The sequence below is a fragment of the Cibotium barometz genome, chromosome 7 (genome assembly GCF_041138505.1).
Source record: "Cibotium barometz isolate CiBa-2024 chromosome 7, ASM4113850v1, whole genome shotgun sequence".
Lineage (NCBI taxonomy): Eukaryota > Viridiplantae > Streptophyta > Polypodiopsida > Cyatheales > Cibotiaceae > Cibotium > Cibotium barometz.
The window spans coordinates 53,647,300-53,666,442 of record NC_141052.1 but is presented as its reverse complement, the minus strand read 5'-3'; the positions used below and the strand labels follow the sequence as shown (position 1 = coordinate 53,666,442).

The 19,143-nt window shown below is 45.4% G+C and overlaps 1 protein-coding gene across 1 annotated transcript in view; it reads right to left on the bottom strand.

Moving 5' to 3' along the window:
- Positions 1 to 1,409: 1,409 nt before the first annotated feature.
- LOC147637176 (zeaxanthin epoxidase, chloroplastic-like) overlaps positions 1,410 to 19,143 on the bottom strand; it is a 32,586-nt gene continuing 14,852 nt past the window's right edge. The window contains exon 5 of the mRNA XM_086800786.1: positions 1,410 to 1,748. Coding sequence (XP_086656912.1) covers positions 1,690 to 1,748 — 59 coding nt within the window. The 3' untranslated portion in view covers positions 1,410 to 1,689. The remainder of the gene's footprint in view (positions 1,749 to 19,143) is intronic.

Sequence of the window (19,143 nt, the reverse complement as noted above, 5' to 3'; positions counted from 1 at the left end):
CTATGGTTCGGTGCGACTATTCTAAGTCCACAACAGACCTACAAACTAGTCACTACTTCCAAGCCCATCCAAAAACACATACTCACACCCCACAAAGATGTGGCCATGCCAATCACTTGCAATAGAGGTTTGTGGACAAGTCCGTTGTCATTCTCATCCTACCTCAAACTACATCTGCATAACATGTGTATCATTGTGACATTTGAAGAGTATGTGCAAGGAAACAACTGATACCACTTAGGCATCAATGCAACCCTAAAGATACAACACTCCATAGCATGTGTAGTATTGGGACATTTCAAATTGTTAAGTTTAAACGGCAAAGGGCATCAAACCCAATGCCGAGCCTTTGCCACCTCCATGGAAATGCCATTAATATTCGTAGCATATGCAAACCAAGTACAATCCCTAAATTGATGCATATCAGTGTTAGGGCATGGGATAGTGCTCAGGTCTAGTCAACAAACACATATGTTTCCCAAGGCATGCGCGACTGTCTACAAGGGGTCATATACTTGCTTTAGAAGAGTCAGGAGCATACTTGTGTATTTAAAATAGTGCACTTGAAGCCTAATGAATGGGCTCCTTATAGAGTACATGGGGTATATTCCAAATAAGCAAAGATTATCCCCAGGATGAGTGGACAGATCACACATTTCTATTGTGCAACTTGTGAGCTGAAGATACGCAACCACCGTCTACTAGGAGTACATGCACTGCTAACCATGAAAGGATAATGTTTGGTAACAAGATCTTGCATTGTATGAGATACCCCCTAGTATCATTTTCGAAATTTTCCTACAGCATTACACTACCATCTCCAAAGTTTTCTACATACAAACTAGGTCATAATTGTCTTTAAGCACGGCTCAACTTGAACTCATCTTAATAGCGCGTGTGTCGAGTTATACTCTCATCTTGATGTTGGAATATTTCGACCCTAGTGAGCAATCAACCCTCCATACTTTCCTCCCACTTATATAACCCTCCATACTTTCCTCCCACTTATATAACCCTCATGGTAATGTTCCTTGAATAAGCATGATAAGACTACAACTGGGCTTATAATTGTCTTTAAGCACGGCTCAACTTGAACTCATCTTAATAGCACGTGTGTTGAGTTATACTCTCATCTTGATGTTGGAATATTTCGACCCTAGTGAGCAATCAACCCTCCATACTTTCCTCCCACTTATATAATCCTCATGGTAATGTTCCTTGGATAAGCATGATAAGACTACAACTGGGCTCTTGGACATTGTTGTGTCAAAAAGAACCCCTCTTTCCAATGCTTGCTTGCCCTCTCCTGCACTTTTCGCTAGTGGTGCTAGAGAAAAGAGAGATTCGCACCCCTCTTCACCTCGTCAATCTCCAACTACTCAACCCATATGACAAGCACATATAACATAGACATTGAACCATCGCCCTTTAAATGCTTTCATCTCCATAAAATCTCACCCAAACAAGGGCATTGAATGAAATATCATACAATTTCCAACACAAAATAGATGTGAATTGGCTTTAAAACTTCATGTACAAGCACCAGTTCCATAAAGAAGGTACGAAACATGGCACCTCAATAGGTAAGGCAAATATTATTAGACCTACATTTTGATACAATCCCTTTGGTGCATGAGCAGACAGATGCTTCCTGGCACCCAAGTACACGCTTACCTTCCATAGAATGTGTCAAGATGATGTTTCCTCTTCTATTTTGGAAAACTTGAAAGCAGCCAAGTGATCATCACCTGTAACTAAAAAAAGTGAGCATTCTTGAAATAGGGCACATGTCAAAAAGATATAGGAAACATCAAGAATATAATACGAACCTACAAGATTCACATGGTAGAGAAAGAGCACATTTTGGAGGTAAGGACCGAGGGACACATGAAGCCATGTGGCTTGACAAGAACTTCTTCAAAGATTATCCAGCATTATTGATGGACTACTTGGAGGCTTTGTAGCTTCCGTCAAGTTAAGCAAAAGAGTATGCCACGTGGATCCCAAGCAGGTGCAAGACCTGGAGTGGAACCTAGTCCCTTGTTAGCCCCAGTCTGTGACGAGTCAGCCAGGGTTCCACTCTAAGCGTCCAAGGTTAGGTGTACAAGTCTCGTACATGGTCTTGGTCAAGTGTGCAAGTCCCACACATGAGGCAGTGCCAGTCCATACTGCGAGTCACCCTCTAGAATGATGACAGATGTTCCGAGTATTAGGCTTGTAGCCAGATGCCAGGAATCTGAGGTAACATGTAGTTGCATGTAGTTTTGCATGGAGTGTAGGGTGGAACCCTACACTTTGGGCCATGTGGGGCAGCCCATGGGTCATGACTTTCGCCCATGAAGCTTCATAGCATCTAGTGGCCAGCCCTAGGAGGGCATGGGCAGCCTGTCGGCCAGCTTATACCAAGCTTGCCACCATGGCAGCCAGCTCAAGGGCTGTAGCCCAGTCAGCCAGCCCCAAGGGCTGCACAGCCAGTCGGCCAGCACTTAAAAGGTTAGTCCAGCCAGACCATAGAGGGCCAGCAGCAAGGCAGCCAGCACCCAATTCAAGGCGGCCAACAGACTGGACAAAAGAAGCATATATAATGAGCATAAAAACAGGTCGTGGAAGTGAATAAAAGCAGGCCGACCCCTGCTGAAGTCCACCGACCAGCATCCTTGAGACTATATAAGCATGGGTTAGCCCAAGGCTTTATTCATCTGATAACTCACGAAGTGCCGAAGGTATTCAAGGGCCTGAACAGCCAAGGGAATCCCTACCGCAAAGGTGAATTTGAAGGTCAAGAATCAGGTCATCTTCAGGCTGCAAGTTTATAGGGAAGGAAGGTCATCAAAGTCGGTCTTTTTATCATCATTCAATAAAGCAAATACACCATCCTTGCTGGGGGGGCCCTACAGACGGTATTCAATCAGGTATTGTGATTCTTCATGGGTTAGCCCAAGGCTTTATTCATCTGATAACTCACGAAGTGCCGAAGGTATTCAAGGGCCTGAACAGCCAAGGGAATCCCTACCGCAAAGGTGAATTTGAAGGTCAAGAATCAGGTCATCTTCAGGCTGCAAGTTTATAGGGAAGGAAGGTCATCAAAGTCGGTCTTTTTATCATCATTCAATAAAGCAAATACACCATCCTTGCTGGGGGGCCCTACAGAGGGTATTTGGGACCCAATCAGGTATTGTGATTCTTCTCTCTCTCTCTCTCTCTCTCTCTCTCTCTCTCTCTCTCTCGCACTCTTACTTCCGCTACATTGTGCAATCGACAAGAACCAAGGTGCTGAATATTCATTATCTGAAGTATAATCCTGTCTGTAAGCTTCCACATGTTACATGGGGACTCGCATTTATGCTTCCACAAGCTGGTAGGATCTTCCTTTTGCTTCAACGGTGTGTGGACTGAATTGTAGACCTCCATATGCTTGCATTTGTTTTGTGTTGGGGTAAAGGCATTATGCCCACCCTTATAGTGTGTACAAGCCCATAAGTTATAGTACATAGTACACTTAGTACTTTTAATGTACTAAGTGCACTATGTGTACTAGTGCAATATACATGTGTGATAGGGGAGTCACACACTCATTCCTTGATGAGTTGACTTATCCCCACATATCTCTCTCTCTCTCTCTCCCTTCTTCTTCTCTCTGTGTGTTTGTCTCTCACATGAAACCCTAACCCTAATTCTCTCTTCCATTCAATTGGTATCAGAGCCTGCTAGACTGCCTGGACCTGCCCGCCTTCGAGCTACTGTGGATGGACCTGTGTTCACCTTCGAAAGCTGCTCTGGCCGGACAACCTGAGAGAGCTTGTGTTTTCTTGTGAAACGCTGCCTGTCGCTGCACAGTGGGCCGGACAGTGATAGGGAGTGGTTGAGGCCTGGCCACCGCAAGGCATAGCTGCGCATATACTAACGCCTTGCCACAAGGCGTAAAACTACCGGGCGGAGGCGGTGTCAACAAACATGACTCGTCGCGTGTAGCGCTGGCCACCAGTCGAAGGCAGTGTCAACGAGCAAAAGACCTTGTGGCGCATGTTGACTGGTTCGCTTGCCGTGTATGCCAGCTTACGCCTTCACTGCAGCCGGCAAGAAAGTCATCGTCGTCGACGTCTCCGGTAGCTGGAAATCGTGCGCGTGCGCTTACAGGTGTGACTCCAATGCGGCCGGCAAGAAAAATCATGCCACTTCTGCGTGCGCTTTTGCTTTAAGCTGCAAGTGGGCGTGAAAGCACCGGATACGCGAATACTCGGCAGCTTGGTACGTCTGCACGTTTGCTGCCCTTCAATCCTGCTCCCGCCACGTCAACAACCAGCAACGCCAAACTCTTTGGTGCAGCCTGCAAAGCCCATCAGCAAATCTCACCTCATTTCTGCAGTAGCATCAGCACGACCCCCCTTTCCTGCAAAACAAATTTCAGAGGTACATGCTTCAATTTTTTTTTGGGATTTGCAATTGAGCAGGTACAATCATCAATTGAGCAGGTACAGGTGCCAAATTGCTCAATTTTTGAGCAAAATTGGCAAAATTGGGTGACATTGGTCACAATCAGAGTCAATTTGCAAGAAATTGGATGTCAAAATTTGGGGCTTTTGATGTAATTGTGCAATTAAGCATTCATACATGCTGTATGATGTGAGAAATCGCACATTCGGGCAAAATTGCAGCAAATTGCAGTGCAAATCAAGAGGCTTTTGTGCCGATTGGGTTGATTTGCATGCAGGCACTCGCATTTGATGCTTTGGGCAACATGTTGATGCCTGTCAAGCACTCGATGTGCCTGTAAATCAAGGGGCTTTTATGTATTGGATGTATATGTGGCCAGGGGGAAGCATTTCGAAGACTCTGGATGCCTTCATGTGCGTTAATGTACCATGTATGATCAGAAATTGATCTTAAATCAAGGGGCTTTTCAAGATTTTATGCTTGTTGAGCTTGGCAAAGCAGCAGGCAAGACTTTTATGCCTTGAATCTTCAGAAATCAGCTTGTAGTCAAGGGGCTTTTGCCCAATTTCTGTTCGGGACTGTTGTATGCAGTGGTCGTGACTGTAAAAGTCTGATTTTCACTCATTTGGACAGCTAGGAGAGCATTTATTGCTACTGTACCTACTGGTACAGATTTGGTACAGCTTTGTACAAGTTTTGGCATGGCTGCACATTGATTTGAGTGACCAAAAGGCTCAATTTCAGCTGCTGTACTTGCCGATACAGGTTTGGTACATCATTGGTGAGCACTTAGTACTGCTGTACAGTACTTTGGAAGGGGAACAGAGCACATTTAAGGTGCTGTCCTAAATCTGCAGCAACCAGATTTTGGTGATTTCATCACATACAGTGGGAGTAGAGTTGCGTTTGTGCTTCCGCAGTGGGAGATAAACTTTGGGAGAACAACTGTGAGCACTTTGTGTGCTTTTGGTGCAGTGTTTGCACATCTTGCAGGGAGTCAGGCATTGACAGGTTGCATATTGCTATGGCAACCACAGGTGAGAGCTCTTCATTGCTTCACATCAAGAAGCTTGAAGGCTCACATAACTATGATATTTGGCAAACCCAGTGCTATAATGTGTTGCTCCAGAAGAAGCAACACAAGCCTATCAAAGAAAGGGGTGTAATGCCCGCTTCTCTTACTGCTGAAGAGTGGGAAGATATGGATGAGCTAGCAAGATCCACCATCATGTTGTCTATGTCAGACACTTTACTTTTCAGCATTCGTGAAGAGAAGACAGCTTGGGGAATGTGGCAAAGATTGCAGGACTTGTATGCCTAGCAAAGTGCCTCAAGCAAAGTGTATTGGTTGAAGAAACTCATAGGTCTTCAAATGAAGGAAGGGGCGTCTATGGCAGCCCATCTAAATGAGTTTAATGGTATTGTCAGCCTGGTCATTAATCAAAAGTTGGCAATGGACGAGGAGTTCAAAGCCACTTTTCTCTTATGCACTTTGCCAGAGAGTTGGCACACATTCAGGACAGCCACTAGCAATTCGAATGCTATGCTGTCATATGCAGATGTTGAGGGTGCTCTTCTTCAAGAAGAGATGAACAGGAAGAACAATTCTGTTGGAAAGTCCAATGCAATGAATGCACGTGGGGGATCCCAGCAAAGGGATAAAAGCCAAGAACGGGGAAGGAGAAAGTCTCGCTCCAAAAAGGACTTGGAATGCCATTATTGTGGCAAGAAGGGACACATCAAAAAGCAATGCTACAAATGGAAAAATGATCAAAAGGAAAAGGGAAAAGGCAAAGACAAAGACAAAGATGAAGCCAAAGATGTAAAGCCAAAGGGCAAAAGTGGAGTCAAGATTGAAAAAGTCAATGTGTCACATGCAGGTGACAGTGAGGATGAGGTCCTATTCACGTCTTCACTTGATGCCCATTCACTTCTTACAAGAGATGGTCATGGTATGCACTCATGGATCATTGATTCAGGTGCCTCCTTTCATGTCACAGGTTGCAGAGACTTGTTTGTCAGGTATACTGCTGGCAATGAAGGAGTAGTTTATTTGGGTGATAACCATGCATGCAAGATTCTTGGCAGAGGTGATGTGAGGCTTGTGTTTTCAGATGGCTCACAGCTTATGCTCCATGATGTCAGGCATGTGCCTGAGATCAAGAAGAACCTGCTTTCTACTGGACAGCTTGATGATGCTGATTATGTTACCACATTTGGTCGTGGAAAGTGGAAGATTAGTAAGGGCTCACTGGTTGTTGCAAGAGGCTCTAAGGTGGACACTCTTTACTTCATGCATGCAGGTGTTTGTCACCATGCTAATGTAAATGCAACCGAGCTGCCGGAAATCTCTATGTGGCATAGCCGGTTGGGACACATGAGTGTCAAAGGAATGGAGCAATTGTCTCGTTTTGGTTACTTGCCTTTTCTAAAGTTCTCAAGTTTTCAGTTTTGTGAGCATTGTATATATGGCAGGCAACTCAAGTGCCCCCACAAGAAAGCTCTTGGACAGAAAGATGCTCAGTTAGAGCTTGTGCATACAGATGTATGTGAGATGCCTCAGCTTTCTTTGGGAGGGGCAAAATATTTTGTGTCCTTTATTGATGATGCCACACGCAAGGTGTGGGTTTATCCTCTTCGTTTGAAGAGTGATACATTCTCAGTGTTTGAGAAGTTTGTTGCTCTTCTTGAGAATCAAACTGGCAAAACACTGAAGGCTTTGCGTTCCGACAATGGTGGAGAGTATATGTCCAAACAGTTTCAGGACTTTTGTGATGCTAAAGGCATCAAGAGGGAGCTCTCTACTCCTTATGATCCTCCACAAAACGGGATAGCAGAGAGGATGAACAGGACCATTCAGGAGAAGGTCCGTTCTATGTTGTCACATGCTGCATTACCTCATGGTTTTTGGGCTGAAGCTGTTATGACAGCCGTTCATCTTATAAACAGGTCACCTAACATGAGGTTTGGTGGGAAAGTGCCAGAGGAAGTATGGACAGGGAAGCCTCCATCATACAAGCACTTGAGAGTGTTTGGTTGCGTTGCGTACGTGCATATACGCAGGGAAATGCGCACCAAACTTGATCCTAAGTCTCACAAATGCATATTCCTAGGATATGGTGACAAAGGTGAAATGGTGTACAGACTTTGGGATCCAGTGAATAGAAAGATTATACGCAGCAATGATGTCATTTTTGATGAAACATGCATGTATAAGGAGCCTGCAAGGCAACAGGAGCCTGGCAGAGTCATCTTTGATGATGATGGACATCATGGACAACAACCAAGGGCTGTAAATCAGCCATTACAGCAGCAAAACCAGCCCTTAAATGGTGCTGAAAATGGTCCAAATGGACAGCCAGAGATGGCAGAAGATATCCCTATGGATATACCACAGTTAGAGGAGATACCGGACATGATATTTCAACCTTATGGCATGGAACAGGAGCCACCAATAGGTGATATGCAGGCTAGACAGCAACCTGCAAATGATGGTCATTGGGTACGGAGGTCCACAAGACCCTCCAGAGCCCCTGACAGGTTTGTTCCAGGGATTGACTACTTGATGCTTACTGATTGTGGGGAGCCCTCATGTTACAAGGAGGCTTTACAGAGGGCAGACAAGGCTCTTTGGGAGCGTGCCATGAAGTCAGAGATGGATTCTCTGCACAAAAATGGAACATGGAAGTTGGTGCATTTGCCTACAGGCAAGAAGGTTTTGCCATGCAAGTGGGTTTACAGGCTCAAAGTTGCACCTGATGCAAAGCCAAGATACAAAGCCAGGTTAGTGGCTAAGGGCTTCAAGCAGGAATATGGTGTGGACTTTGATGAGATCTTCTCTCCAGTGGTCAAAATGACCACACTTAGAGCTGTGTTGGCTTTGGTTGCTCATGATGATCTGGATTTGATTCAGATGGATGTGAAGACTGCTTTTCTTCATGGTGATCTCCATGAGGAGATATATATGCAACAGCCAGAGGGTTATGCAGTGAATGGAAAGGAGAAGCTTGTATGCAAGCTAAAAAAGAGTCTTTATGGGCTCAAACAGGCACCAAGGGAATGGTATCATAAATTTGATACATTCATGAAATCCCAGGATTTCAGGAGAAGTGACATAGATCACTGCTTATACACCAAGAAAACTTTGGATGGCAGTCTATTGATCCTCATCTTGTATGTTAAAGATGACTCTGCCAGGCTCCTGTTGCCTTGCAGGCTCCTTATACATGCATGTTTCATCAAAAATGACATCATTGCTGCGTATGATCTTTCTATTCATGGGATCCCAAAGTCTATACCCCATTTCACCTCTGTCACCATATCCTAGGAATATGCATTTGTGAGACTTAGGATCAAGTTTGGTGCGCATTTCCCTGCGTATGTGCACGTACGCAACGCAACCAAACACTCTCAAGTGCTCGTATGACGGAGGCTTCCTTGTCCATACTTCTTCTGGCACTTTCCCACCAAGCCTCGTGTTAGGTGACCTGTTTATAAGGTGAACGGCTGTCATAACAGCTTCAGCCCAAAAACCATGAGGTAATGCAGCATGTGACAACATAGAACGGACCTTCTCCTGTATGGTCCTGTTCATCCTCTCTGCTGTCCCGTTTTGTGGAGGATCATAAGGAGTAGAGAGCTCCCTTTTGATGCCTTTCGCATCACAAAAGTCCTGAAACTGTTTGGACATATACTCTCCACCATTGTCGGAACGCAAAGCCTTCAGTGTTTTGCCAGTTTGATTCTCAACAAGAGCAACAAACTTCTCAAACACTGAGAATGTATCACTCTTCAAACGAAGAGGATAAACCCACACCTTGCGTGTGGCATCATCTATAAAAGACACAAAATATTTTGCCCCTCCCAAAGAAAGCTGAGGCATCTCACATACATCTGTATGCACAAGCTCTAACTGAGCATCTTTCTGTCCAAGAGCTTTCTTGTGGGGGCACTGTAGTTGCCTACCATATATACAATGCTCACAAAACTGAAAACTTGAAAACTTTAGAGAAGGCAAGTAACCCAAACGAGACAATTGCTCCATTCCTTTGACACTCATTTGTCCCAACCGGCTATGCCACATAGAGATTTCGGGCAGCTCGGTTGCATTTACATTAGCATGGTGACAAACACCTGCATAAAGTAAAGAGTGTCCACCTTAGAGCCTCTGGCAACAACCAGTGAGCCCTTACTAATCTTCCACTTTCCACGACCAAATGTGGTAACATAATCAGCATCATCAAGCTGTCCAGTAGAAAGCAGGTTCTTCTTGATCTCAGGCACATGCCTGACATCATGGAGCATAAGCTGTGAGCCATCTGAAAACACAAGCCTCACATCACCTCTGCCAAGAATCTTGCATGCATGGTTATCACCCAAATAAACCACTCCTTCATTGCCAGCAGTGTACCTGACAAACAAGTCTCTGCAACCTGTGACATGAAAGGAGGCACCTGAATCAATGATCCATGAGTGCATACCATGACCACCTGTAAGAAGTGAATGGGCATCAAGTGAAGACGTAAAGAGGACCTCATCCTCACTGCCACCTGCATGTGACACATCGATTTCTTCAATCTTGACTCCACTTTTGGCCTTTGGCTTTACATCTTTGGCTTCATCTTTCTCTTTGTCTTTGCCTTTTCCCTTTTCCTTTTGATCATTTTTCCATTTGTAGCATTGCTTTTTAATGTGTCCCTTTTTGCCACAATAATGGCATTCCAAATCCTTTTTGGAGCGAGACTTGCTCCTTCCCCTTTCTTGGCTTTTCTCCCTTTGCTGGGATCTCCCACGTGCATTCATTGCATTGGACTTTCCAACAGAGTTGTTTTTCCTGTTCATCTCTTCTTGAAGAAGAGCACCCTCAACATCTGCATATGACAGCATAGCATTCGAATTGCTAGTGGCTGTCCTAAATGTGTCCCAACTCTCTGGCAAAGTGCATAACAAAAAAGTGGCTTTGAACTCATCGTCCATTGCCAACTTTTGATTAATGACCTGGCTGACAATACCATTAAACTCATTTAGATGGGCTGTCATAGACGCCCCTTCCTTCATCTGAAGACCTATGAGTTTCTTCAACCAATACACTTTGCTTGAGGCACTTTGCTGGGCATACAAGTCCTGCAATCTCTGCCACATTCCCCAAGCTGTCTTCTCTTCACGAATGCTGAAAAGTAATGAGTCTGACACAGACAACATGATAGTAGATCTTGCCAGCTCATCCATATCTTCCCACTCTTCAGCAGTAAGAGAAGCGGGCATTACACCCCGTTCTTTGATAGGCTTGTGCTGCTTTTTCTGGAGCAACACATTGTAGCACTGGGTTTGCCAAATATCATAATTATGCGAGCCTTCAAGCTTCTTGATATGAAGCAATGAAGAGCTCTCACCTGTGGTTGCCATAGCAAAATGCAACCTGTCAATGCCTGACTCCCTGCAAGTGTGCAAACACTGTACCAAAAGCACACAAAGTGCTCACAGTTGTTCTCCCAAGCTTTATCTCCCACTGCGGAAGCAAGAATGCAACTTTTCTCCCACTTTATGTGATGAAATCACCAAAATCTGGTTGCTGCAGATTTTGGACAGCACCTTAAATGTGCTCTATTGCCCTTCCAAAGTACTGTACAACAGTACCAATTGCTCATAAATGATGTACCAAACCTGTACCGGCAAATACAGCAGCTGAAATTGAACCTTTTGCTCACTCAAATCAGTGTACAGCCATGCCAAAACTTGCACAAAGCTGTGCCAAATCTGTACCAGCAGGTACAGTAGCAATAAATGCTCTCCTGGCTGTCCAAATGAGTGAAAATCAGACTTTTACAGTCCTGTACACTGCATACAACAGTCCCGAACAGAAATTGGGCAAAAGCCCCTTGACTGCAAGCTGATTTTTGAGGATTCAAGGCATAAATGTCTTGCCTGCTGCTTTGCCAAGCTCAACAAGCATACGAACTTGAAAAGCCCCTTGATTTAAGATGAATTTCTGATCATACATGGTACATTGACGCACATGAAGGCATCCAAGAGTGTTCACGATGCTTCCCCTTGGCCACATATACATCAAATACATGAAACCCCCTTGATTTACAGGCACATTGAGTGCTTGTAAGGCATCAACACATTATCCACAGCATCAAATGCGATTGCCTGCATGCAAATCAACCAAATCGGCACAAAAGCCCCTTGATTTGCACTGCAATTTGCTGCAATTTTGCCCAAATGTGCGATTTCTCACATCCTACAGCATGTATGAGTGCTTAATTGCACAATTACATCAAAAGCCCCAAATTTCAACATTCAATTTCCTGCAAATTGATCCTGATTGTGACCAATTTCCTGCAAATTGATCCTGATTGTGACCAATGTCACCCAATTTTGCCAATTTTGCTCAAAATTTGAGCAATTGGGCACCTGTACCTGCTCAATTGTTGATTGTACTTGCTCAATTGCAAATCCCAAAAAAAAAATTGAGGAAAATACCTTGTAATTTTCTGATTTTTCTCTGATTTGCAGGCGGGTTTTGTTGTTGCAGGAAAAGGGGTGATGATGATGCTGCTTGTTGTGCAGGTAGGCAATAGCTGAGGAGCTCTGGTTGAATTGCTGAAGGCGACCAAGCTCAAGCTATGGAACTTGCCTCCCAATTGCGACCGAGAGGAGTTTCTGGAGGTGGCCCATGCAGGTGTCGAACTCAATGACGAGGAAGGGAAGGGCCTACGATTTGAATCGCATTGTAGTCGGGCAGGTCGTGGGGAAGGTGACGAGGAGCGAAGGGCCTACGATTCGCTAACGGGAGCGAAGGGCCTACGATTCGCTAACGGACGCCCCTTCCTTCTTCGCTCGCCTGCCTTCGCCTAGCTGCCTTTGCATACGTTCGCACTGTTGACGCCCGCCTTGTGGACCAGCCGACGCTTCTTCGCTGATTTAGTATCCTTCGCCGTCGAGCGCTACGTCGCCTACGCTCAGCGTTTGTTCGCCAACGCTCACTTCAGTGGCTCCGCCAGCAGCGCTAGAACTCCACGTCACTTAACTTGAGCGCCGCCTGCTCTTCGCTCCTCGCTCGACGTCTGGTTTCGCCTGGAATTCTTGCTGCCGCCTAGCGCTGGCGCTACACGCGACTTGGGCTGGCCTTGAATGAGTACAAGGCAGCAACGAACATGACGAAACAGATTGTGGCGTTGGCAGCCATTGCTCAAAATCCTGGGGAATTGCGTACTGAAGTGCTATCCAGTAGTTCGCTTCTGGCCTCTTCACACACAGGCTAATAGAAAATCGAGCTGCTGCCTGCCTGCGTCAGAGATTCGAAGGACACCTGCTCTGATACCAGTTGTGTGGGAGAGACGAGAATTAGGGTTAGGTCATGTGTGGGAGACATACACAGAGAAGAACAAGGGAGAGAGAGAGAGAGAGTTGTGGGGATAAGTCAACTCACCAAGTGAGTGTGTGACTCCCCTATCACACATGTATATTGCACTAGTACACATAGTGTGTCACCAATTGGCCGACCATTTGGTCCATTCCTAGTTTTTGCGTCTCGTTCACTTGAGGCCAGGCCGGTGTCTCATGTGAAGAGGCCAGTATTTTGCTGACATGGACGGGAGCCAAACTGGTGCCACCCGTGTGTTAGCAGGATGGTGTCGTATGGACGGGAGCCAAATCAGTGCCACCCGTGTATGACCTGGACTGTGTTCGATCCATGGGACTGTCACGCCATGGAAGAGCCAGTATTCGTGCCGTGTTTTACCTATGGGACTGTCACACCATAGGGAAACTCGTGCCTGGAACTGTGTCTTACCTATGGGACTGTCACTCCATAGGAAGACCAGGTTTTTATGTTTTTATGTCGTGCCAGTTTTGTGCCGACAGATATTTTGTACTTGTTCCATGAACGGGAGATATGTCCATGTTACTATTTGCACATGCACACATATTTTGCATGTTTGAAACTGTTTTCGCATGACATGTATTCGTGTGTTTGCCTGCTTGACGTGTTACTTACTGAGCGGGACGCCTGCCAGTGAGTCGTGAAGTCTGCCCTGTATTCTGACAAGTTTCAGTGCATGTGAACAGGTGGTAAGTATGTTGCACATGTAGTTTTTAATATTTAATTCTAACCCCTTTGTTTTATAAGGTTAGGGGTTCACACTTATTTAAAAGTGGGCACCCCCTTTGGGCACCCACTTAGGGGCCAAGGTGGGGAGCCTCACTTTTAAGTGAGTGTGGGGGTGGGCATGGTCACCTACCCCCACTAGCCCCCCACATGCAAACGTGGGTATGACCAAGGTTATCTCCACATGATTATTATTAAATAAGGCTTTCTCCATCGTGGATAGCAGCAGCGTACGTTTCCACCCTGTTTTCGTGAGACTACCAGCGCTTCAACCCTTCGCTCCTCAGGCTGCGCTTGTACTCGGGCAAACCACTCTCTACACGGCTGTACCCTCTGCTGCCGCTGCTGCACCTGCCCCTCTACAGGCGACTGAGCTTGCTGCTGCAGGCGGCTGCCATCTTTTCTACTGGCTGCGCTTGCCCCTCTACAGGCTGGCTGCAACCACCCCTGCAGGCGGCTGCCTTCTCTTTCCACCTCTACAGGCGACTCCTCCAACGGGCTGTACCCTCTGCTGCCGGCTGCGCTTGCCCCTCTACAGGCTGGCTGCAACTACCCCCCACAGGCGGCAGCATACTTGAAGACTGGCGCTGCTTTTCTCCTCTGCATTCAGACGTGGGTTCCACCTCCACAAGGACTGTTGTGGCTGCTCTCACAGGCGGCTACTGACAGGCTGCCATTTTCTCTACCCTCAGGACATTGTCCACCACCAGTAAGTTGTGCTCATTCTTTCACAGCAGGCGGCTGTGGCCTTTCGTGGTGGTGCTTGTCTTGATAGTTCTACACGAGGCAACTCTTTCTTCAACAAGGGAGGTTTCATCCTCAGCAAACCACAAGTATTGGTTTTCTATCAACCATCTACAAGTAAGTGATTTTCAGATTTTAGTAAAGCATTTAATGTTTAAACCTGATAAGGGATTCATCCCTCTACGGCCACACCCGTTCGGTGCCGGGTTGTCCAAGCTGTATTGGCGAACCTCGGTCCAAAGGTGCTGAGATCGGGAGAGCCAGGCGTTAGTACGAGAGCGCCTGTTTGTGCGTGGTCTCGGAACACCAGTGAGGCGCTCTCCGCGGAGTCCAGTGAAAGCACACGACCGTAGTGATTGGACCACACTAGTGGTCGTACTGCTTCGAGTATTCTTCATCGAAATCCGAGCCTATTTGTTTGGTACTGTTTTCATATGTACATGGACATTATCTGGTTCTCAGAACCCATGGAGCATTGTATTCATTAAATACTCCCAATAAATATATCATATATTGAGGGGGGGGTCGGCCCGTTCCGGCCCCAGTGCTGGTGTCCATCTTTCCAATTCTGTTCATTTAAATTCAAGTTGTTTTAAAGTTGTCCATTTCAAATTTGTGGTTTTAAAGTTGTGCTATTAAGCGTGTGGGTGTCCAACGGAGTCTTTCCCACTTGACGGGATCGGTTTCATTAGTATCAGAGCACGGTTGTTTCCCTCTTTCTAGTGGGGAAACGAACCTGTGTACTGGACATCCCGCTTTTAGCAAACTTTGAACACAATGGACAGCCAAGGCAACCCTTTGGAAGTACCAAATTCGAGGGGTGACAATAAGGAGTACTTGAAGGTGCTTCTGCGCATCCGCCCCTTCACGCTCTAGGTACATACTACCTACCGTCTACGTATTGCGCAAGGCTCAACTTTCAAACCTCAACCACGTTGTTTTTTGTGGTAATTGGTAGCCTGCACATTGTTCAGTGTTAGGTTTTTTTTTCGAGGAAAAAAAAAAACCTAACACTGCGAAGTTCACACCTTGGCATCTTGTGCAATGTGCATTGTGAGCATTGGGCACTTCAAAGAATTTGGGGCTGAAATCTAGCATGAAATCTGCCCATAATTGAACCCTTTTTTTTTTAATTTCATAAAAAAACCCCAAATTTTTGATACATTTGTATCCAATTTAGAGCGTTTAGCCCAAAAATTGTTAGCAAAATAAAAAAGCCCAAATTTGAAAGCTTAGCTCGGTCCAATTTGGGGCTTCTTTTAAAAGACTCGTAAAAATTGATAGTGCACGCTATTACATTAAGGCATCTAGCCGAGAAATTGATAGCCAAAAAAAGCCCCAAATTTGACAAAGCTCGGGGAGCTCTAGCATAGGCCTCTGCCGGATGGCCTGGATATCTGCCATAGTGAGATGCCTAGTCAGACAAGCCCGCTGCCTCGCAATGATGCTCTCAATCCTCTGGTGTAGGCACCGTCTCCGATGTGAGGATCCGCGAACCCTCGAGCATCTGGATCTGCCCAACTGGATAGCTCTCTCAACTAGAGTCCCACAGGGTGCCTGCAGCTTGGTTGTCGGCTGTGTCCCCTCCCGGGTAGTCCCTCTAAAGAAGTCAGTAATCTATCTCTGTGTGGACTCCCTGCCAGTCGGGCGTCTGCTCCTGATAATGGACTCTCTGAGCCTGCGGATCTCCAAGAGATAAAAACCCAAGCATCTCTGATCACAATACACCATGACTCTAGCCAGTGGTCCAAATCCCTCTCTCAAAAGGCAATGGTAGCGGCCTATTTTTTCCCTATTTTTCTGTGGCATGGGAAGCAGTCTGGTAGTGGCAGGAGGACCTTGAACCTGGCCGACTGCAACCGTGGAGACTCTAGAAGTGGCCGACTGCATTTCATGAGTCGTGGACTTCCCTGATGCTGGCCGACCCCCTCTGCTCGTGGCCAACTGTGGATTTTCAGTCGTGGGGGTGTTTTGTGTCGTGTCGGCTGCCCTACAGCAGGCCGACTGCTGATGGGGGGCCATATAAAATGGCCCCCAACCCCCTTGTCATTTTTGTATCAACTCCGGGATCTTCTTGTGTATATAGAGCAGAGTTACACGCCTCGGCTTTGTCAAATTTGGGGCTTTTTTTGGCTATCAATTTCTCGGCTAGATGCCTTAATGTCTCGGCTTTGTCAAATTTGGGGCTTTTTTTGGCTATCAATTTCTCAGCTAGATGCCTTAATGTAATAGCTCTGAGGTAAAAGCTCTAAATTTGATACAAATGTATCAAGAATTTGAGGGTTTTCATAAAAATGAAACAAATTTCTTCAATTATAGCTTTATTTTAATACTATTACATCAAGGCATCTAGCCAAGAAATTGATAGCCCAAAAAAGGCCCAAATTTGATAGAGTGAGCTCCTTCAAATTTGGGTTTTTTTTTTTAGCTATCAATTTCTGAGGTAAAAGCTCTAAATTTGATACAAATGTATCAAGAATTTGGAGGTTTTCATGAAATTGAAACAAATTTGTTCAATTATAGCCTTAACTTAAGGCTATGATCAATTTGTTTATGACTATTTTAAGAAAAGCCCTAAATTTGACCTCTATCAAATTTGGGGCTTTTTTCAAATCATAAACAAAATTGACGTGTAAACTTTCAAATTGAAAGATAAGAAGCAGCCCCAAATTTTGTTAGTTTATTAATGGCATGATTTGATATTTTTCTTATCAAGATTGAAATGTTTAGACCCAAAGGACTCCAATGAGAGCATGTCACCATTATGCGCGAATTAGAAAGCGGATGTTTACTGTCAAATACAAATATTGTGGCCATCAATGGAATGGGGGGCCTCTGCGCATTCGAGCTTATATCTTATGCAATGCACGTCAGGAGTTGGCAAATGTACAAATGGTCCACAAAATGCAAAAGATGTATGTAGAAGATTGCATGTGGGTGCAGTCTCTACGAATGCATGTGAAGACATTGATGCTCAGGTGAATGATTTGGGAGAAGCAGTGGCTTCCACCAATGCAAGTAACGTTGCGGGTCCTTCATGTAAGAGACAAAAAGTGTCTAAAGCTAGTCAAGTCCAAGGCAAGCTTGCAAACGCTTGGCACCTACAAGCAAGAAGGAATGCAACAATCGCCACTAGGAGGTTCTTTTATGCAAAGGACATTCCTCATTGCAAAGTGAGAAGTTATTACTTTTTGGACATGATGAAAGCAATTGGTGAAGTGGGACCGAGCTTCAAGCCACCGACATATGAAGCTTTCCATATTAGCTATTCGTGTGCTCTCTCAAGGGAGCACGGCTTCACCATGTGAGAGAAACTAGAGTCCTTTTTCTCTTATACATACCAAGAAAAGGAACAGGCTGAAGCCATCCAACACCGAGAAGTTGGTGTACATACACACCAAGCTTCAACTCATATCGAAGATCAAGGCTAGAGGACATGACAAGATGCAGGTGACTTTGGAGATGGTCAACAAGGAGAAAGATGATGAGAGGTTGATTGCCTTAGAGGAAACACAAGAGATTGTGGAAGATATGGGTATAGAAAATAACCGTGTAGGATGCTTTGTTCATGAAGGTCAAGATGGTAATGAGCATGATTGCGAGGCAAATGAGGATGAGGAGGATGCTTCATTGTCCTCTAGCTCCAATGCGGAGGAAGAAAACGAGGATGGCGAATGACTCATGAATCCTTACTCCTATGATTTATCTCAACCCTCTAGACTCTAGTTTTGAGTGCCCACTCTCTAGCATCTCTTATGATTTATCTTCTCTATGATTGTCTCGTGTAGCATTTGATCCCAAGTTCCAACTTCCGAGCATTAAGACTTTCAACTTTGAATTCGCACTTCCATCATATGCATTATTAATGTCTCTTTTTAATCATCTATGAAAGTCTCAATATTGCAAGTTGTGATATGTGACTCGTTGGTCTCTACAGTGTACTGTATAGTGTCCACAGTTTGAATTTTTGAAGTAAAGGTCTTTAACATTTGTTAGTGTCATGACTCGATTTTAATATTCATGTTTCACTGTAATATGAACTTTTTATGCATAAAACATAGGGTCGCGTATGAAACTTTACCAGGGATTGATTCATACTTTTTGCGATGTACCATAACAACGAATGGCCGTATGTGCCGTATGTTTGCAACTATGCTCCCCATAGTCCGTGTGGGTCGCCATGTCCTGTGATGTCCGCTCGAGATCCGTGCCCACCATGTCGATCTCCTGGTACATGGGATCATTCGTCTCGAAGAAAGGTACCTATGCACTAGCGGTGCGGGCATTGAAGTCTCCAGCAAGGAGGATATCCCCTAGGTTGAAGAACTTCATATATCATCATAAAGTAGCAAGTATGGAGACTCCCCACGGGTGGCATATTTGGATGTGGCTAGTGCAAAGTAGCACACTGCAAGGTAGATGTCTCGAGCCCTTTGTCATGATCCTCACCCACATGAACTATGCATCCTCATCTCGTCTGACCACTTGTAAAAGGAAGAGGTGACTGTCACCTCTCGTCATGCATCCTCTCCCCAAGGCACTAAGCCTGACAGATTTATGTATGCCAGTGCTCATGGAGGGCACGAAAGTCACATGCATGCAAGATATGTATCTCATGGTGACAGGTCTGCTTCCAGAAAAATTTTGCCTTCTGAGTTGTCTCATGGAGAGACCATGCCATATGCAGGTAAGTCACATGCATCTGAGCTTCGAGTTCGTGGAGCACATGCCACCGTGCCCCATGAAGCTTCTATGACGGCCCATGGAACCCATGCAGACAGGGCTATCCCGTTGGATAAGGGGAAAAGAAAAAGAGAGGACCATGAGCCTCATGCCAGGAAGCTCAAGGAGTT